Here is a 21,679-nt window from a genome sequence, read left to right on the forward strand (position 1 = left end):
TGATGCTCTTCTTTTAAGTCATTCTGTCGGCTTTCTGTGTCCGCTATCAGAACTCTGTCCAGACCAGTCAAGTTCCTCAACTCCAAACTTGGTCATTCGCAGCTTTATGGACCATCTTTGTAAATTGAAGTAGGATCAGGAGGTGACCATCCCCAAACGCTTCGCACACATCTGGGAGAACAAAACTGTCACGATGTCCTGGAACATCAGGAATGTCTTTCAGTGGAACTACGGGCCCTAGCCCTACAGCTGATAAAAGGCCACACCATAATAATCTCTTCTGCATCAATCTCTCTACTTGGCACAATGCAGTCAAGCAAGTGCAGTTATTCTACCAACTGCCAAACCCAGAGTTATCCCGTGTATGGCCTTACTGAGAATCTCAATTCTTCGCTCCTGAAAACAGGTCCCTACTGGTCTATAGTCTGATGACGGGCAGCTAGCTTTACGCCACTGCATTAGATGCTTTTCCATTACATATGGTGAACAGAGCTTTGAATGCAGCTGATCAGCCATAGAAAGCCATTCTGTTAAGCTTCCCACACATTAGATTTGAAGGTTTGTAGACATTAAACGTATATAAATGTGGCAACCTCTGCATCTGCTAACTCTACTCTGTGATTTTATATGACCCACATTTCATGGTTGAGTTGCTGCTTTTCCCTATTTCGAGAAAAAACCTAAACCATAGGTTAGCTTGTCCTTGCTTTCAGCGCCTATGTGTCAAGTCTTTGGCCACAGTAAACGCTTCTGGATGTGGGTCATTTTATCTAGAACCAGGAATAGCCTGACTGGCCTGTGTCAAACACACACTTCACTCTGACTCCGATACATAGAGTCAGAGTGAAGGTGCTTAGAAATAACAGTGAAGGAAACCATTTTGTCTTTACAAACAAACTGAGCGTGGAAAAACAATAAATCAGCGAGGTAAATCAGAGGGACCATATTTTGATTCCCAGAAAAGAGGTCACTTGATCCAGTCGGGAAAGATTTTAACTACAGATACTCTTATTAATGAAAGATTTATTATTTTAACACTTTTAAAGTATGCCTTCTTTTTGTGGTTAGAAAGAATAGTTAAATAACCGACTTCAGATGTCAACAAGTACAAAAATCACTTTAAAATCTCTGGAATTGAATGATAGAAATAATGCTTCTTCTGGATTAGAAAATGTAAATTCGACAATAATACCTCAGGCAAATATAGCAGAGTTTGGACACAACAATACTCTACTTGAACATGAATCCATCCACGATCAGCTGCCTACTGCTGGATTTTTAACTCTGGTTGGTCCGGTCCAACTGGCTTCAACTAATTTTATGTTCTAGCTTCGAGAAATTATTATTTTGTAAATAATAAAATATTCTCTTCTCTCTTATCTATATAGTCGTAATCGTCTGTTTGCCTCAAGTGATATTCATGCCATTGCATCTAAGCTGCCAGGGTGTAACTTTGAAAACAGGTATGAATTAATCTGATAGGATGAAGAACGACATAAAAAGTCCTGAAGTCTAATAAAAACTTTAACTAGACAAAAAGAGAAAACTCCCCTGAAGAATTCCCCCTACCCTCGCTAAAAGATCTTACTGTACCTGGCTGGACCTCATCCTCCTCGCTCCACGTCAGGTCCTGCGCATTGCGTAGGTACTGAGCAGTGGTTCTTGGGAAGTGGTGGTAGGCCAGCCTGGAGTATTTCTCTCGGATGATTAGAGCCGTAAAGAGACTCTTTGCTGCTTGTTCATAATCCTCAACTGTGACCTGGAGACATAAAACAGGTTTTCACCTTTGAGAAATATGCTCATAACACTAAGATAGAGGGCGACCTAGGACACAGGAAGCTGGAGGAGGAGGTGTCTGGACAGTGGGAAAGAGGGTCTGGGCATCTCTTCAGAGTCTGCTGCCCCTGTGTCCTGGTCCCCCATAAGCAGAAGACAATGAGGACAATGAGGACAATGAGGACAATGAGGACAATGAGGACATGTATTTTGGCATATGGATGTTTCTAGTCTGGCCTGGTGGCCAGTGGCACAAAGGAACGGGCCTGCATGTCAGAAAGTCCACGATTACTCAATAGGTGTGCCTTGATATTCTAATGAACTTCAAAAAGTAATGTATGAATTATCAAACATTTTCAGTTACATTTATTTTAAAGAAATATTAGACAAACAAATATGTTTGGGGGGGGATTTACGTTAATTAGTTGCTTTTTTTTAACCAGGAGTGCCAGTTATTGCGGTATTGTCAGGAAATATTTATCTTGCACTAATAATTAACCATGTTTATTTGCTATTGCAACATATACCACAATGAAATTCCTCGTGTGCATTTAACCCATCCTTTAGGGAGCAGTGAGCTGCCACTGTTTGGCACCCAGGCAGCACTCTGGGGCTAAGGGTCTCGCTCTGGAACCCATACCATCACTCTGTGGGATTTGAACTGGGGAGTTTCAATCCTTTCCATAACGCTTGAATTACCTGGTTTTGTTTTGGGCCATCACAATTAATTACAATTTTTGGCAAGCTCAGGTAGTGAGGATAAATGTTGTAAATCCAGTTTCTTTCACACGGTGAAACAGAGTTGCATCCAGAAGTTGCTGGAGGCCACGCTCCAGTTTAAGGCCACCGGTTTACACTACGCATAGTTAGCTGGTACACACCCCTGCACAGTAATCTCCACTGATGGTAACTCTCTGAAAGTCTAAGCCCTCTGAAAGAAAGGGGTCATCCCCTCCTGGGGTGGGCAATGGAGTGGCCTTGTAGTCTTCAGGAAGCTGTAAAGATATGGACTGGGAGCGCTTCAACAAAAACGTCTTCTTCCTGAAACACAGATATAAAAACACATGACTCTCCCGAAGCTAGGCGCTCACATTTAAGTTCATAAAACTAGAAGCTCTTTCGGTCGAACATGGACGGATCCATGGACATTGATTGGTGTCGTACCGCTTAACCGACGCTTGAGAGTGCTGCTCAGCCAGCTCCTTCTGCATCTCTCTCTCCCTGTCCTCGTGGAGGCCGATGGGACAGTCCTCGGGCACGCTGAACATAGCCATGGCATCCTTGGTGTCTTCCTCTTTCAGGGCAGAGGCGTACACTTTCTCTGCCATCAGCCGCACCTTCTCATCTGCCATGCTCATGGTCATCTTTGGGAAGAGCCGGACGATCTCTGGGAAAAAGGTGAACATTTTGGTAAATACCTTTTCTCACAGACAATAGTTGGATTAAAGCCTTGGCTTGATGTCCTAATCCACGATTTGTGTAAGAATGGTGAGAGAGAGAAAAAAAAAAAAGAAAAAAGAATGGTAAGAACTGGTTATTGCTAAAGAAACATTTCAGGAAGATCGCACTTTTATTTGTACTTTCATTTATGCGGGCGAGTTGCCAAACTTGCCCGCATAAATGAAAGTACAAATGAAAGTACAAATTGTCATATTCATCCAGTACAAGAGATGACATACGATATGTAAGATAAATTAACAGTATCTTAGAGACGGCAGCAAACACAGGTGTGACAGAAGACAAACTCGAAAAGGAGTTTGAGTTGGCTGTTTTGCAGAGCTCTGTCTGAACTCAAGTTCATAAACAAGTTCCTGCTGGCCGCTCATGTTTCTGCGCTCGTCAAACCCTCTGCCAAGTTACAGTCAACACAATTTTTCCTCAGTGCTCGGTGTCCCACTGCCAGCATGTCCTCTTAGCGTGTCGGCAAGCAAGAAGGGCCACCACACGGAACTACACATCTATTTACGCCGTCTTAAATATCATTCTGTGCATAAGGGCAACGTCGTGTTTGAGGCCGGTGATGAGTTTGCATCATGAACGCAGGAGAAACGTTTAAATCTGCCACCTGACCGCCATCTGAGTTTAAGTGTTTTTCTCTACCTCTTTTTGCTATTTCACGTCAGGATTTTCCACGTATTTTGTTACGATTTTTTGGGGGAGGACAGATAAACAAACCTTGGTACAATAAATGTAAATTGGAAGTAAAAACTTTTTTGGTTGTTACTTTGTTTTGTTTTTTTTGCAGATACAAAAGGCTGATATGAATTTGGGATACTATCTTAGAACCACCAGCGTCAAGTTTTTTTGGACTTTGTCTCTGTGCACCAGTGGTGCTGGGGTAGTGCGCGTGGCCCATGACTGAAAAACAATTGCTCCACTGAATGTGGATGGAGAGTGTTTGTAAATAGCAGTTTTCAAGTCTCCGCCATACTTTCACTTTAAACTTTTGGTCTGGGCTTGGATTAGGCATTGTCCTGCTGGAAGGTGAAGCTTTGACCCAGTGTCAAGGCTTTTTCAGCCTCTAATAGTGTTTCCTCCAGGACTGTGTTCAGGTCAATCTTCACCTCAGCTCCGGTCAGCTTTCCTGTCCCAGCTGAAGACAGCATCCTCACAGCATAATGGTGCCATCGCCATGTTTTACTGTAGAGGTGGCGTGATTGGAGTGATGTGCAGTGATAGTTTTTCCATTGGACCAGTGTGTGTCCAATCTAGGAGTGCTTTCTTCCTAGATTGGTATGTAGCAAACTAAAAATGGGACTTATTAGGGCTAGGCTTTCGATAGGGGATTTAGTATAAAGGGGTTGAATTCACATGATTGCAAAAATACAGATGTTTTATTTGGGAAACTTGCACATCTTTTCTTTCCCTTTCTCAACTATCCACTGCTTTGTGTTGGTCTATAACATATGAACCCACTGAAACACTGAAGTTTGGGGTTCTATCTTGAAAAACAGAGAAAAGTTATTGGAATATGAATACAAACTTTACCTAAATTTAGAAATTTATTGTAAACAAAGAAAATAAAAACACTTACTGACTCATGGAGGATTAATACATGTCCCTTCTATAGACTGCAGCATGTTTCCCAAGATTTAATAATAAAAACAGTCTGGTTTATTTAGGCTGACCTGGATCTCTTTTGCATCCGTGGCATGATGCCTGGTGCTATATTTACCTCCCGATTCTGAGAATTTGTATTTTGATCAGATCAGAAGAACAACATCAGTTGTTTTTTTTTAGACAGCTTAGCTGGGAGGCTTAATCGTCCTGCCGTGAAAACGTCTGTTGCTATCCAACTCGTCTGCAGGGGAGATGTCTGGCTATCCTGACCGCCATGTCATCACTGTTATTAGTGATATTAATGTTTCAGCCACTGTGTAAGTCACTCGGACAGCTCTGACATCAGTCTGTGTGGACATGTTTGAATACACAAACAGAGCATGAAGTATGTACCTCCCAGTGGATCAAATAACTGCCCTCCCAGCTGCAGCCCCCACATGCAACTCCGTCAGAACTTTGAATATTCTTGGCACCTCCAGAGATGACCCCGGGACTATTTGCCGTCATGCTGCTACAGTTTCAGGAGCTTTCATCCTGTGAGCATGTGCACATTGTTCCTGTACTGGAACAGCTGAGCTGCCTACAGAAGAAGAGCTTTTCATTTCCAACTTTCAGTAACAGCCAGGAAAACAGCTAGAAGGGTCTATTATTTGATGTTTGAAAATATTAACTTGGCAAAAAAAAAAAAAACAGGTTGTCACATTACAACTAAGTGTTTTGTTGGGATTTTATTGGATGAACCAACAACGTAGGTGTGAGCACCGAGAAGGGCAAGAAAAATAATACATATTTACAAAATATTTCAGGAACAAATTTTTTTTTTCAAAGTGTTGTGTGCAGATTTTTTCCCTCTCCTTTAATCTGAATCAACTAAATAATGTCCAGTGCAACCAACTGCCTTCAGAAGTCACCTAAGTAGCAAATAGAGTCCACCTGTGTGTAATTTCATTCTCAGCATAAGTTCAGCTGTTCTGTGACTCCCTCAAAGGCTTGTTAGACATCATCAGCGAACTACGTGAAGACAAAGAAACACAACAGACAGGTCAGGGAGAGCGTTAGGGAGAAGTTTAAAGGAGGATTAGGGGACAAAATTTCAAGGTTTTAGACATTTCACCACGTGTCCTTTGATCCCCACCGCTGCCCTATAAAGACATGATTGTACGTCTAAACTGAAAGGCTGGGCAAGGTGAGTGTTGATCAGAGAAGCAGCCTAGAGACCCATGGTATCTCTGGAGGGGCTGCAGAGATCCGCAGTTCAGGTGGAATAAGCTGTTCACGAATCTGACCTTCGTGGAACAGCAGCATTAAGCAGAATAAAACGTAGTTGAACAGAAAACCATTCGACCTCAAACTTAAAGTTGGCCACAAACGTGCAAAGGAGTTGCTCTGGTCAGAGGAGACCCAAACTGAATTTATGGCTTACATGCATAACACCATGTGAGGCAGAAAATAAATTACAGCACATCACTGTGAATCACCACAGCGAAACATGCATCATGCTGTGGGGTGTCCTTTGCCTGCAGGGACAGGGCCACCAGTAAGAGTTGATGGAGTGATGGAGAAGGCAACACTGGAAAAAATCTGTAAAGGATTTGAGAGTTGGGCAGAGGCACACCCTTTAACTGGACAATGATACTAAATATACAGCCGGAGCAATGATGGACCGATTTAGAGCAAAGCATATTCATTTGTTGGAAGGCCCAGTCAAAGTCCAGATCTAAATCCAATTGAGTAGCTATATCACCCCTGGAACAGGTTTTTGCTGATGTTCTCCACCCAATTTACCAGAATTTCAGCTATTATGTGAACAAAAAAGGGCAGTAAGAGGGGCTGAATAATGCCACATATCACAGTTTTCAGGTATCAAATGAACATTTCCCCCCCTTCTGCATCACAATAATACATTACTTGTTTTGGTCAATCACATTAAAAGTGAAACATATAGTTTTGGTCCTCATGTGACAAAATGTTAAAAAGTTTCAAGTATTTACTGCAAGCCACAGCACATAAACTGATTTTATCAGCCCTAATAGTCACTTTTAATGTTGACACATTATGAATCGCCATGCTACATCATTATGAACATAACATGTTCCCAAAATACCCTGGCCTTTCGGTCTCACGCAGCAGGTCAGGGCATGAAAGGCCATCTAAATAACACTGATAAAACTGTCATCACGTCAGCATCCCCGTACAGATTTCTAATACTTCAGATTCCTCGCCGTCCCTTACCTTCTGCTGTGATTTGGGCCATGTTTGTTTCACTCTTTTTCTGCTGATTCAATTATGCCTGCTCTCATAAGTGTTAAAAATCGCTTCGTCTGGGATAAAAAAAATTAAAAATCTCAGCTTGAGCTACAGGTTACACAGATGAAGAACTCAGCAGACGGAAAAGTCTCTGGAGCCTGGAGACACCTGGGAGTGTCCTCGACGTTTGAGGGTTTCTGTGCCTCTGAGGATTCTCGCCGAAGCTTCTCGCTGCGACTGGCTCTGTCCCACTTTGCTCCGTTGTTTATGCGCCCCAGTGACAGTATGCATGATGCAGCTGCTAGCCGCTGCTGTCTTGAGTGTCCCTTTCTAACTCTATTTTAGGATGTTGAGAGCGTCATAGCAACAGGGGCCTCTAATCCAAGTTGGCATGTTGAGCCAGGCTGATAACACGGGGGTCTGTCTGTGATCTGGGTCAGTGGGAATCAAATATTGTGGCTCTTTGGGTCACGTTAAGGTCCTGAGAATCTACAGTAGGTCTCAAAACATATTCTTTGCAGAGAAGAAACAAACACATACGGGTCCAAATTTCCACTGGGAAAGATGTTTTTTTTTTTACATATGTTTTTAAATATGTCTCTTTATCACTGGGAAGAGATTTTGGGTGAAATAAAACAAATGAAAATAAACACTGAAAAACTAAACGGTGATCTCCCAGACAGAGGAAAAAAAAAAAGAAAACGTTTCTCTCTAGTTTATACTTTTTACATAGTGAACCTATCAGGAAACACAGTTTGTTGCAAAAACTTTGGAAAGACTACTCAAGGAGGTATATCGGTCTGGTGTTTTACTTTTTTGGCAAAATGTGTTTAACAGCTAAAAATTATTCTGCTTTTATAAAACATACAGTCTATTGTGAAAAGTATTGGGCCATCCCTCCAAATCATTTAATTCAGGTCTTCCAATCACTTCCATATGCATAAAATCCAGCATCCTATCTCGCTACCTAATATGGTAGCGAGATAGGATGCCACTTGTGTAATAGAAGCAGTTGTAAAATTTCCTTATTAAATACTCTACAGTCATTTGTTAGCAGTATTATAACAAAGAGGAAGTGACCTAGAACAATGGCAACTCAGCTTCTGAGTGGTAGGCCGACACCTCACCACAGAGTCAGGTCTCTCAAGGTTACCGACCTTATGTAGAGTCAATAGCTGAAAACTTCCAAACCATATGTGGCCTTCAAATATTAGCTGAAGAACAGCTAATATTAATATTAGCTGAAGAACAGCTTCAGGGAACGGGCTTCCCATCACAAGCAAGTGCATAAAAACCTTACATCACCAGGTGCAGTGAAAAGCTTTAGCTGCAGCTGTGTAAAGAAAGCCATCACTGGCCTCTGGAGTAGTGGAAGCATGGTTTCTGGATTGAAAATCACCATTGTTACCCTCCCTATTCAAAGGACAATTTGGGTTTGGTGGTTGTCAGGAGAAAGGCACTTAACTGACACAAAGTATGAAGTTTGATGGAGGGAGGATTATGGCGTGTGGCTGTTTGCAGACATTGGGCTTGGCCCCTTTGAATGGTGAGAGGAACTCCCAATTCTTCTGGTGTTGGATCATCTGAGTTGCCTCGATAATGACCTACATCTCTTCTTTCACAACTTTAAAAGCTTGTGTAGCGAGAAGGTCTTTTATATCATGCTACAAACTTTGTGGGCACTGTGTGGAGATGGCCTCAATGTGCTGGAACAAATTAGAGAAGGGATGGGTCTTCTCGTCCAACATCGGTGTCTGACCTCACAAATGCACTTTTGGAAAACTTGTGAAAACCTCCCATGAATGCACTCCCAAATCGTTTGTAGTAACTAGCTGTAATTTCAAGGATCACTAGAATACCTGTAGACACTTAGATCGACTACACTTACAAATCAGTCCACAGGATGAGCTGACAGAAACCTCGGCCCCAGCAAAGAGCTGCTGGTTGAAACTATGGAAAGGATTACAAAACGCGCTCAGAAAGTTAAGTCAACACAGAGCGTAGATGAAGATTCTGGCTGCAAAAAAACCTGGAGCAAAAACGAGGGGGGATGGGGGGGGGGGCTTGGTTCACCAGGCACCACAGAAAATCTGAAGCAATCTGCCTCGAAAATACAAAGCGTAGATGCAAGAAATGAATAACAAACGGTGAGAGACAGGGCTCAAGTTTTGTGACCACAATTTTGCATGCTTGTAGAACAAAAAGAGATTTCCATCCAGAAAAATCAAACTATAACAACCATTAAAGCCTTAATAGAAAAAAACAAGGTTCCAATGGGATAAAGAGAAGCAGTGATGGGCTGTGGATGATTGGATAAAGGTGGAATTCAGCAAGGAATCCTAAATCTGCGTTGGCTGAAATACCATCCCATCCCCGTTTAATACCATCCCAGTGCAATAAAAAAAAAAATAAATAAACATTGTGTGGATCATTACCCCTAAAGGGAACATGGCAAACCTAAAGTAGGTTTTCTGATAACGAAGCGATTTGCTGTATAATGATAAATGTTGCCACTGAGCAGAGAGGGTTTTAAAACCTTTCTTCACAAGGATAAATAAACTCAATGAAACCTCCAACAATTTCAATTTCACCAACTTGATATTCATGTTGAAAGAAAAAATGTTGGGTCATTTCTGTATGTTTCAGAGAACCATGATAAATTGATGTTACTGTTGTTGAAAAGCAAACGTTTGCGGTGTGTGTGTAGCCGTTTTTTGCAGTAATTATTTCTAGTGTTTCATTCAGTTAAATCCCCGTAAAATGCAAGAATTGTCTTAATGCAATCCAATGAAGCTATGTTCATGACAGGCCTGTGGTAAGTTACAAAATTACCTGCACCAATGATAAAGTCCGCTCCCCACCTATTGCCCACAGTCCATGCTGTTGAATATCAGTCAGTGGCTTCATTTACATGAACCTGTCCCTGCAGTAAAATGCAAAACGCACCGATGCACCATCAGCATGCACCGTTAACGACAGCTAGCCTTGCCAGAGAGAAAATCTTATTTGCAGCAACACTTAGACTTAGCTGTGAGATGACTGTTAAGTTATTAAAAAGAATGCACATAATCAATTTGTCTAATGCACATTATCCGGTCTCTAATTAAAGACTCTAAGCTACAGTGTTGTGAAAAAGTATTTATCCCTTGGAGATTTTTTTCTGTTTTTGCATTTTTTGTCACACTTAAAAGTTTTTCGATTGTCATTCCATTCCCCACTGAAGGCTTTTCAAGCAGGAACAGCCTGTTTTAAGGCAATCCAACAAGTCCGGACTTTGACTTGGCAGCTAAAGAACCTGTTTTTGCTTTTGTTGGAGCCATTCAGCAGTGGGCTTGCTGGTGTGTTGACACAAAAACACAAAAGTAAAAAGCAGAACTTGAAGTTAATTAGCTGCGGAAAGTCTTCCTGAGACAGTACATAGCTCCAGACCATCATACTACCACCATGTGGTGTAAATGTCCATATGACCACATGTTTTCTAAACAGCTGTGCGGTTCTTGGTGCACTCTGGGAGAGTGTCTCAGCAGGCCACTCCTGGGAAGGTTTCATGTTCTGATTTTGCAACCCTTTCCAAACGGATAAATGTCAATGCCTTTGTTTAAGATGTGTTGTTTTTTATACCACGCCCGATGTGCTGCTTTTAGTCATCTTTTATCCAGATACATGTTGTCAGCCAGGTTTTATTTAAGTGATTTCTTGATTCTGCAGGCCTCAATCAATCATTCAAAATGTATTTATATAGCTCTTAACCAGCAGGTGTCCAAAGTGCTTAACAAAATGAGTAAAATCACAACATACAATAGAAAGAGAGAACATAGAAAACTATAAAATCAATAAGGTTACAACAAGCAATAGAATGAAATTGTCACACCACAGCTATGTATCAAAAGCCAGCCTGAACACAAATGTCTTGAGTTTGGACCTAAAAAGAGCGATATCTGTAACAGTGTGAATATCCGGGGGTAACTTGTTCCAGAGTCTCGGGGCAGCAACTGCAAAAGCCTGATCACCCCACCGTTTATACCTTGACCTTGGGACTTCTAAAAACCACCTGATGAGACCGCAGTGACCGGTTTTGCTTCCGCAAAGTTATAATTTTGGACAAATACTAAATAGCTTTAAATGGCGAGACCATTTAAAGCTTTAAAAACAAACAGTAAAATCTTATAATCTATTCTAAAATGCACCGAGAGCCAATGCAGGGTGTAGAGAACGGGAGTCATGTGTGCACGTCTAGATGCATTTGTTAAAAAGCGAGCGGCAGCATTTTGCACAAGCTGAAGGCGAGAGATGGACGTCTGATTGAGACCAACATAAAGAGCATTACAGTGGTCCAACCTAGAACTAATAAGCGGACAAAGCTCATTTTAACATTACTGATCTGTGTGGTGGGATGGTGTTCCACCCTCCCCACTCTGTGCACCAGGTGTAGCAAGAAGCACGCCGTTGATTGGTGGGCGGGGCAGACAGCTGAGCAGGCCGCTGCGAGGTGCGTGTGTCTTAGTTTCCCCTACTACATGTCAGCTGCCTAAGTGGCTGGTGTGCTTGATCCGCTCATCTGAAATCCTAAGTGCCATTTGTACCACCTGCAGCTGGGATTGTGGTTGCACCAGGTAGCTCACCCAGGAGTGGAAGCACTCCTGGGTGAGCTACCTGTTTAGATTTTAATTTACTTTACCTGAATCCACAGGTTTTCTAATGAGTTTCCTTGTTTAGCGTTGTCTTGGAGTTGCAGTTTGTTTGCTTATTATTTAAATTATTAACACGTTTGCTTTATTTTGTTTTGATTTACTAATTTGTTTTCTTTTGCATTGCATGTTTTGTTTGTTCATTTATTTTTTGTGAAATAATTTGAATTGTCCTTATTTCATATGATTCCTTTTTTTCTCCCCTCAGGGCCCGAGTAGTAGGCCTGAAGCCATGTTTTTACAAAGAGAAATGTTGTAATGAAAATGTTTAATAAAATAATATCATGGTACTATTCTGTGTTCTGGTGCATCTTGTTTAAAAAGATTCCCCCCCCCCCCCCCCCCATCCCCCGCTGGTCACATCTGCTTATCAAACTTCATGCCGCAATCAAAAGTAACCCAAGTTTTTGACAGCCGATCTAGTGTAAGATGCCAAAGTCAACAATTGGGTGTGGTTATTGAAATTAAACTTCACTTTCTAAAAGTGACACTGAATAGTAAATGCTCCCAATTAACGGGAGAATTTACTTTAACCCATAGGGCCAGGTTAGTTTAGATGCCTTTTTCCCCTCAATGGATACAATCGTTTGGTCTGATATTAAGATTTTGTTTAATGATCTGAAACAGTGCAATTCAAAAATAGAGGAAATCCATTAGATGGAAAGTACTTTTTCATAAAATCCAAAAAGCTGTTGGTCTGTATTGGAAGAGTTAATATAGAGCAGCCACACACGTTGCTGTCTGCTCCACCAGGTGTTTATTCTTTCTCCGTCAGGCGGTTTTTTTAATTGGACCAGAGTATGCTCACTGGTTGAGGCACCAAATAATTTCTGTACATGGGCACAGAAAAGACTCCAAACAAGAACTGGAGGCCAAGACGCTGCTCTCAGCTCTCCATCTTCAAGTATAAACCAAACTAAACCCAAAGAATGTTTAAGAATTCACATAAAACCAACATGAAATATGTTGCGACATTTTTGTGTCGTGAACTATAAACAGAACAGTATGCTAAACTCAGCTGAAAAACCAGCCAGTGCTTGCATGGGTCATTCCTGCTTTCTTCCTGGCGACAGGCCTGAGTGCACACTGCATGACTTCAGAAGCATTTGTTGATGAAAATACATTTATGATGAAACCGTGCTAGTATCAGTTGCTCAGAATCCTTTTTTTTTTACCAAATTACTGGACCCCTGCACTTCTGTCCCTTCTCATATTATGGATGACTTCCAGGATTTTGAGCACAGCTATCAGCAGTAGAAACAGAGAGGTAGATTTCCAGTACTTTTCTGATTTACGAGGCATCACCGCAGCTACATCTGGCATGAAACCGCATCTGCTACATAAGGCCGCATGTGCTGTAGCAAAGAGTCTTCATGCACTAAACTATATTTGGAATAAATTTGTTGTCTTCATTTCACACGTGTGCAAGCTGCCAAAAGATGACAAACACGTTCCTGTTTAGTATTAATAGCCGTAATGAACAGAGCGGGAAAGTTAGAGACTGATGTTCTGTGACCCTGCGTGCTTGTTTTCCCCCCATTGGGAATGTTGACTCACCCTTCCCGAGGCATGGCGTGGACTGCTGCTTGAAAAACGGAGTGTCCCTTCTCTTCATTTTGATTCACCTAAAAGATGCAAAGCTTTGATTAATAAAACATAAAAACAAAAATGTCAGCCACACAACAATTTACACTTTTAATGCTTGAACTCAGCTACATTTTGCACAATAAATCCATTAAAGCTTCAGTTTATTTTGTTGAGATTTTATGTGATAGACCAAGGCAAATAATTGCGAAACGGATGGAAAAATAATAGAGGAAAATCAGTTATTGGTCATGCACTGCACAAATTAGGCCTTTATAGAAGAATGACAAGAAGAAAGCCCGCTGTTGAAAAATGGAGAGAAGTTCAGTTTGCCACAAGTAGGAGAACACGTAAAGCCTGTGAAGGAAGCTGCTCTGGGTAGATGAAACTGGTGGCAGCTATATATATATATATATATATATATATATATATATATATATATATATATATATATATATATATATATATATATATATATATATATATATATATATATATAAAATGAATGGTGACTGGTTTAAGCATTTCTGTTATCCATTTTTATGTGATTTCACAACAGATTTATACAAAGGGTGCAAAGCCCTTTTTTATTCTAAGCTTCTTAAATACGCTGAACTTTGGGTTTTTTTTAAGTGGTGCCTGCTTTCATTCATTTTCTAAAAATATAGAAAGGACAAGAGACCCAAGAAAATCTTAAACCGTAATGGAATTGATTTTTTTTTTTTTTTAGTCACAATAAAATAAAATAAAACTGGTTGGTTTTTCACATTTGGACCAATTTCATTTTGCAGGAGCCGAGGCAAAAATGTCTTGTGGCATTATAAAGATTGCGGACCCCTGGAGCAGGGATTTCCAATTTAAACCTTTGATTGTCTTGCAACTTCGTCTTCCAACGTGTTAGAAGCAGCAAATAAGTTTTGACTGGAGCAACTTTTTTGCTGTCCTCTACTGGTAGGACAACACCCCCAGACCTGGGGGTTGAAGCTGCAACCCTGAAACGTTCAGATGTCCTTTGCATCAACACACCTGAATCACACAATCGCATCGTCAGCAGGACTCTGTAGAACTTCAGTCTTTGAGACATATCCAAACACATTTGGACTTAAGCATATCCATGTGTTAGATTGGCCTAGTCAAAGTTTAGACCGAAATCCAAATGAGATCTGTAGTAAAACTTAAACATTGCCGCTTACCAATGTGTTGTTATGGTTCACAGATGTTTCTATTCAGCCTGACTGAGCTATTTTGAACAATGGGCAAAGTTTTCTGTGTCTAATTGTGAAAAGTTGATAAGGATGGACCCTAACAGCAACCCAACTGCAAACCGCAACCCTAAAGTTTCAAATATTGCTGTGCTCTGTGTTGGTCTGCCACGTGCAATCCCAATGAAACACGTTGAGGGTGGTAGTTGCAATTTGACAAAATATGGATATAAGAAAAGTTTAAGCTGTGAATGCTTTGGAGATGAAAGAATGCAGCCAATGGCAGCATAAAGAGAGATTAGACTCAGAAAATGCACAAATGTGTTCTAGTGTCTCAGAAAAAAAATGCAGAAGTGTTATGTTGCCACCATGCACAAAAGACTGTAAGGCATTGTAATCATATATTGAGCAATATTTGATCTGACAGACAGATTCCATGGGGAAAAATAAAGCTTTTTCACTAGACTCTAGTTTAACATGTTTAAATCTGAAGATTTTGTTGCTCATTTTCTCTTTTTAGTCACGCAAAATTTGCCCGTTTCTTTTACACTTCTTAACTGCATGCCAAACTGTGGCTTCTGTCTGGTTACTGTTTGTGACAGAGACAGAGATAAGTGGAGGGCAGAGGAAACCGACGCTGCTGGCAAGCTGATTGAGAAAGTTTCACTTTGAGCGCTTGCCTGGTTACAGAACTTCCTCATTTAGTCTTTCACCACATGCTTGTGTAGCGTGACAAGCGTTTGCTCTCTGCAACTTGAGACAGATATCTCCTGACAGCTCCATACGGCAGAGACGTGAAAATTACACATGAGAATGACGATGCACTTTCATTAAAATCAGCCGTTCTTCTCAGCTGCACATTTTATTGACACAGGTTCTAGCAATCCTCGTACCTCAAGCAGGTATGCGGTTTAACGTGCTCATGCTGTTCTGTTTAATAAAGCTTTTAAGTAGGAAAGGTCTTTGCAAAGTCTATTTAAAGGGACAGTTCGGTTATTGTTTTTTTTTTTCATGGGGTTTGATGGAGAAGTTATTATCTTACACAACGTTTAAAAAACTAAAAAAAAGACTTTCTTTCAAGCCACCATTTTCAACATCCATTATTAAGGCTTGTATTGGAGGTTTAGAGGCAAACCTCTGAACGGTCCTTGATGGTGGCAAATGCGGTGAAATTTTAAAGACTACAGTTGTTTTTAAAGAGTAGAAATCCAATTATGTCTCGGCTCAGCGAAGCTATCAATATTTGAAGAGTGTCGTGTACTTTGAGGTCAACTATACACCCAGTTATCTAATATTAAAATTAGGAACACAAAATAATGTTATTAGGAAAACTAAGGAATCACTTGTTTGGTTTTTAGCAGCTGAAAGTTTCACATTTCCAGAACTGTGAATTCATTGTTGAGTTGTCTGTGCCTTTGAGACTTTTAGACGATACGCTGACAAAACGAACAACCTTCCCTCCATGTAGGACTAGTACAGGAAAAGGCCAGCTAGCATCTCTGCAGATCTTACACACCCTGCATATAGGCTCTTTAGACTTTTACCTTAAGGTTGGTGCTATAGAGCTCTATTCGCTAAAACCAGCTGCCACAGAGACAGTCCCCCTCCACCACCACCCTCCCCCAGGCTGTCTTTGATGAACACCATAAACACCTTCTATGGTTCAAGTTATGAATGTTGCGCATTTATAACTCAAAACCTCCCCTTTTCTTCTCTTTATATAAAAAAAAAACACGCATACTGTTTACACATACTGTTTAACCAAAATGTTTTCTTGTGAGCAGAAGTAATGTTAGGGTTTTGAGTGGCCAGATTTGGACCAGATAGAGAGTGTGTGAGAATGAACTAAAGATTGGTTGACGGCAAGGAGGCCTTCCAGCCATAAAGACTTGGCTCTCATCACAAAAGATAAATCATCAGTGGAAACATGCCAAAGGTTTTGCAAGACACCATGAGAAGCGTTGCTGCAATGCCAGTAAAGGCTTTCCATAAATTCTTTAGAACATCATTTTTTTAATATGCCAGTTTTGTTCAAATATAAACATAAAAAAACTGTATTTTCTCTTCCAAAAAAGGATCCTCTTTGTATATTTTTTTTCTTTTATGTTTTAGGAGTTACATGTCTGCATTTCTATCAGAAATAAACTTATTGGTTGATATAAAATAAATATACATTCAAGTCATCCAGGAGTACGAATGACTTTTAGCTTAAATGTAGGTACGACTTGTGTGAGCGATAATAGGATAAACTTAGTTGAGCAGACGTCAACATGTTGACCGCAACTGCATAGGACTTTATGAGGCGAGAGACATCGATGTAGTGCAGAGAGCCACATCTGAAAGAAACAAAAACCTGATCTATTTTTTTTTTTTTTTTTTTTTTTAGATCTAGTGGCCTTTGATCAACAAGTCAAAGCCACTGGATTTGTGGCGGCAAGAAAACTGTGCTCATATCAGGTTGTTCCACGCCACCTGGTTGGAACATGTCAGTTGCTTTAAATGCCAAGTCAGCAGATGGGAAACATGTTCGTGTTCAGGCACAGCTCATGTGGACAAGGCATCCTCTTTGTTCGCTCCCTCAGATAAAATTGCAGCAATAAATGTAAAAAAAAAATGTCGATAGCCAAATCTCCGGTTTTTCATTATAATACTTGATAGGAGCTGTTCACTTCGCCTGCGAAGGCCGGTTTCCACTAGGAAGCTTTTGAAACGGGGGTGTCCAACCCGATCTAGGGCCATACCGTAAACCGGCCCCTAAAGACTGACTCTGCTCATCACCTTTTTTATTTTCCATCATGTTGTTTCAGAAGTTTCAAACCCTTTTGTTGAGGTACCAGAGAAAGGGACCAGAGTTATCTCCAGCTGTACGGAACACAGAGTAATGTAGCGCTGCCCCTCCCCCCACATGTTGCAGCATAATGTAAAAAAAAAAAAAAAACAGAATGCTGCATTCTGTTTTATTTTTTTAAAGTGTAGAAATTAAAAAGGCACTACCCTTGGCTTTCCCCATTATGCAGTTATAAATCAACAGATGGCACAAAAACAGCTAAAGCTCTGAGGGACACTGATGTGAGCAGGCTAGCCACCTGAGCAGAGGGTCTGATGGATTAGCTGGCTTATCATACTGCCGGCTTTACTTTAAATAAGCGGAACAGATAAAAGTTATGATGCTCGGTGGAATCGGCTCCGATTGTATGACATTTTGCATGTTTTTTCATATATATATATATATATATATATTTTTTTGCTGAAGACTATATATCATAATAAAAATAATAAACAACAAATAGAGGTTGTACATAACATTGGCATACCTGCAAAAGTCCATACGCTGCATTACTTTAACAGCTGCAGTAAGGACAGGATTATATGTTTTGAAATCATATTTTACTTTTTGTTCATGCAAATGTCAGGATTCTTTTAATATTTGTATTCTGTGTCAGTTGTTACCAGGGTCATTCTACAAAACCGGTGCCTTTTGACTTTGACATTTTAAAAAAAAAAAAATAATTTTGGACAAGCCATATTTTAAGACATCCATATGATATAAGACATATATGACCTGCATAAAAACATATTTTCCCACCTCAGGCATAAATCCCTATTAATATTTTCCTGTTTGTTGTGGCCCAGGTGTCATTTTTTTTTTAACCACCCCGTAACGGACAAGATGCGCTCCATTTTAGACATAATGCATAAATTGGATTCAGAACATCTCATGGTTTCCTGTCATGAAAATGTCCTTAATTTGATATTAAAAGTTATAGGTTTGTTTTTTAATGGGAGATTTGCAGAGTTTAGATTCTAATCTTCAAACTATGAATTCCGCATGCCCATTGGTTGGTGTTTTGAACAATATTTGGCTATTTTACTCCCTATTGTCAAATTAAAGGTACATGTGTAAATAGGCCCACTTCATCACACTATGATCAAACATTTATTTATGGGCTATTTCACTCCCTCTTTAGTATTTTTTTTTTTTTTTTTTTTTTTTTAAAAAAAAACACATGTTACAGGGTGGTAAATCCTGTTACGGGGTGGTTCATTTTGTTTGTTTCCATAATTTAACAATAATTTGATGTAAAACTATAAATATAATATGAATTGTATTTATGAATTGTGTAATCTAAATGGCAATGACAACCACTCTACATTTCCCTTACCACCCCATACAAAGTGTTATGGGGTAGTTACAGGGTGGTAAACTTCACCTCAGAATGACTGCAGCTAGCACTGTTATTGACTAGCTAAGCTAGCAAATATACCATTCAGTTTAAAATGTCCTTCACTTTACATTACAGTTGGAAAAAAAACCCCTAATTTAACAGTTTCCCTATCTATTATTCGTTGTGGGGTGGTAAGGTTAAGCTTAATGGACCCTATTTAACTACCAAAAAGAGCAAATAAAGCATATCAAATTGTGTGGGAACTTGCCTGCTTGAGACCCTGCAAGGGTTTGAGTGATGTCATCTGCCGTCTGTGATGTCACTTAAAGAAACAGCGTCTTTGTAATAGCCAGAACATGTAAACGTTACGGGGTGGTATGTAAAACTACGGGACCGGCATTAATCATGATTTTTGTATGGGAAACCATACTTTTATTTAAAGAAAACATATAGTATAGTATCAAGAGCATACTTTTAATCATGACATTAATGAAAATTTGGTTAAAAAAATATTTTTTTTAAATTAATATGTTAGGTGCAAATTCCATATATGCGACTTTCCGCACATGGGGAAATTGGCCATGTCCTTGGTAAAAATGACTAAAAAGTGTAGGATTTATATTTACAGTGATATTGAAATATGTATTATGTAATTCATAACATTTAAATTAACAGGTTTGATCATTTGAAATACATTTTTTGACACATTTGTACATTGTTGAGAGCTCATGAAATGGACCGGACGCAAAAGGCACCAGTTTCGTAGAATGACCCACCAGACATACGGCTAGTAAAACAAGTGACCAAAATCCTGACTGTGTACACTTACGCTTAAAACTGCCCCTATTACTGTTTTCCAATTATCAGAAGAAGCATTATTTTGGCTTTTGCTTCGTAAACCGAGAATGAGTGACAATATTTAAAGACAGAGGGAAACTTGCATTGTTATCGGAAAAAAAGACAAATAAAAACCGCTCCACCTTCCTGATGACATAGAAATTGTTCTTTTAATGGAGACGTGTAAGTGAAGCCCTTATGTCATGTTTCAGTCTCTGGAATCAGCCCAAAACAAAAAAACGATGTCTAACTAGAGCCCCTCGTCTAAGAAGCCACAGAAGAGTTATAGATCAGACTAAGTCTACAATGCTTCTCCTTGTTGTCTGCTGAGACCATGAAGGCATCATAAATAACTTCTGCTAGTAGTCTTCCTCCTTCTTCATAACTGTACTTTTGCAGACAGTGCTGTCAGAATGGTAGAAATATAATAACTCAAACTTTTAAACACTGGCATCGCTCTGTGTTTTGAATGCCCGCCAGAGTCCTTGCAGGTGCTCTACAGGTTTTTTTGGGGGGGTTTTTTGTCGAAGTGCGCAAACTATTCAGACGTGGGATTTGTCCGGACTTTCCAGTTTTTTTTTTTGTTTGTTTTTTTTTACAGATCTGCATCACACAGCAATCAAACGCCACCAGATCCCACAGGTAAACAGTACAGTCCCTCTTTTTGCTGAAACGTATGCACACACACATTAGTGAGGGAGTTAATGTCATGAGTGGATCAAAAGAGCACGAAGAGTGTTTGCAGGAACCGTATTCTCTTTAGGTACCTGACCAGGCTTGTGTTTGGGCTGCGTGGAAACCGGAGCAAGAACACGCCCACCCTCAGAGGAAGTGCTGTACTGTACAGAGTGAGCACAAAGAGCTGAGGCTTGGAAGGAAACAAAAAAAAAAAAAAAAAAAAAAACCGCTGAAAGTCTCCTGTTTGAGTCAGCCGTAACTTTTCTAAAAAAAAATAAAAAAATAAAACCTTTGTTTCAAAAACCATAACTTCCCATGTATAGACCCTTTCCTCTACAATCTGTAAGTCTTTTTGCAAAAGAAGCAGGACTAAACACAGCACTGCGCAAAATAAGCGCAAACTGCAGCCACAGTATCTGATTTAACAGATACTGCCGTGCAGATGCGGGTAAGTGTAACAGGAAAAGTGAGCGTGATGAAGCCTTGGCCATGCAGTAAGAATGTCAGGCACTGGGCTGTACTTACTGCTGGATGTTCTCACTGCGGACTTGTGTGCGACGGTCAAACCTCTCAGCGCTGCCGAGACCCTTATGTAGCCTGAAGAGTCAGAGTATAGATCCACAGCTGCTTTACTCTTTCACTGCAAGTCTGACTCGACAAAGCGGACCGCTCATGGAACAGGAACCCTGTGAGTTTCAGGAAGTGATCTGCATTCATGTCAGGGCGGTAGAGGAAGTGCTGGAGGAGGCTTATACTTTTCAGTAGGTCTTTAAGTGGATGAGACCTATTTTTAGACCGCACCCTTTGGTGACTCAGCCTGGTATGGTTGGTTTGTTGTTGATTGGGCAGACTACATTCAACAAGGTCCTGAGCCAAAATGGCTATGTCATGGTGCAAAAGAAAACATACCCTCTTCCAACCACAGGGTTTTTTTTTTTTTTTTTTGTATTTCAAGATGTAACACTAAGCTGTTCCTCACCTGGTTCTCAAATTACCTAAACCTAACCGAGAGTGTACCAAAAAAAAAGATTCTACACGGGTAATATTTCTTTAAAACGATAGACCAAAAATCGAAATAGCTATGCGTGAAAGACTCGCTACTTCTGCTTCCATTTGACAGGAAAAATAAGTTAGGCACTCCTAAACAGCCCCTCTTGAGAGTAACTGAGCGTCAGTACATAATTTGTCACTTTTTCACAAGTCTGAATCCAGGTGAGAAATGTAAACAAACAGAAGATAAAAATGAGAACATCCCTTAAAGTCAATTCATTACTTCGGCCAGCTCTACCATATACAATCTCAATGAAGTACATTGAGGTTTGTGGTTACAAGGTGTCAAATTGTCAAAAACAAAAAATCAAGGCGTGTGCATATTTTACAAAGGGAAGTTAATATGTTAACATAGTGTCGGGAGCAGGGCCATGCCTCAGCCACACCTCTA

The 21,679-nt window shown here is 40.2% G+C and overlaps 1 protein-coding gene across 2 annotated transcripts in view; it reads right to left on the minus strand.

Moving 5' to 3' along the window:
• Positions 1 to 20,976, minus strand: part of ampd3b (adenosine monophosphate deaminase 3b) — a 30,307-nt gene extending 9,331 nt beyond the window's left edge. Inside the window, exons 1-5 of one of the 2 annotated variants that reach the window (XM_012862467.3) lie at positions 20,764 to 20,976; positions 13,329 to 13,396; positions 2,941 to 3,163; positions 2,658 to 2,817; positions 1,594 to 1,759 (exon numbers count right to left, since the gene is read on the minus strand). In XM_012862467.3, the coding sequence (XP_012717921.1) occupies positions 1,594 to 1,759; positions 2,658 to 2,817; positions 2,941 to 3,163; positions 13,329 to 13,386 (607 nt within the window). In that variant the 5' untranslated portion in view covers positions 13,387 to 13,396; positions 20,764 to 20,976. Of the gene's footprint in view, positions 1 to 1,593; positions 1,760 to 2,657; positions 2,818 to 2,940; positions 3,164 to 7,068; positions 7,367 to 13,328; positions 13,397 to 20,763 lie in introns of those variants that run through there. The other variant, XM_021316384.2, reaches the window with a different exon arrangement.
• Between the last annotated feature and the right edge of the window lie 703 nt (positions 20,977 to 21,679).

This window comes from Fundulus heteroclitus, chromosome 2, assembly GCF_011125445.2.
Source record: "Fundulus heteroclitus isolate FHET01 chromosome 2, MU-UCD_Fhet_4.1, whole genome shotgun sequence".
Classification (NCBI taxonomy): domain Eukaryota; kingdom Metazoa; phylum Chordata; class Actinopteri; order Cyprinodontiformes; family Fundulidae; genus Fundulus; species Fundulus heteroclitus.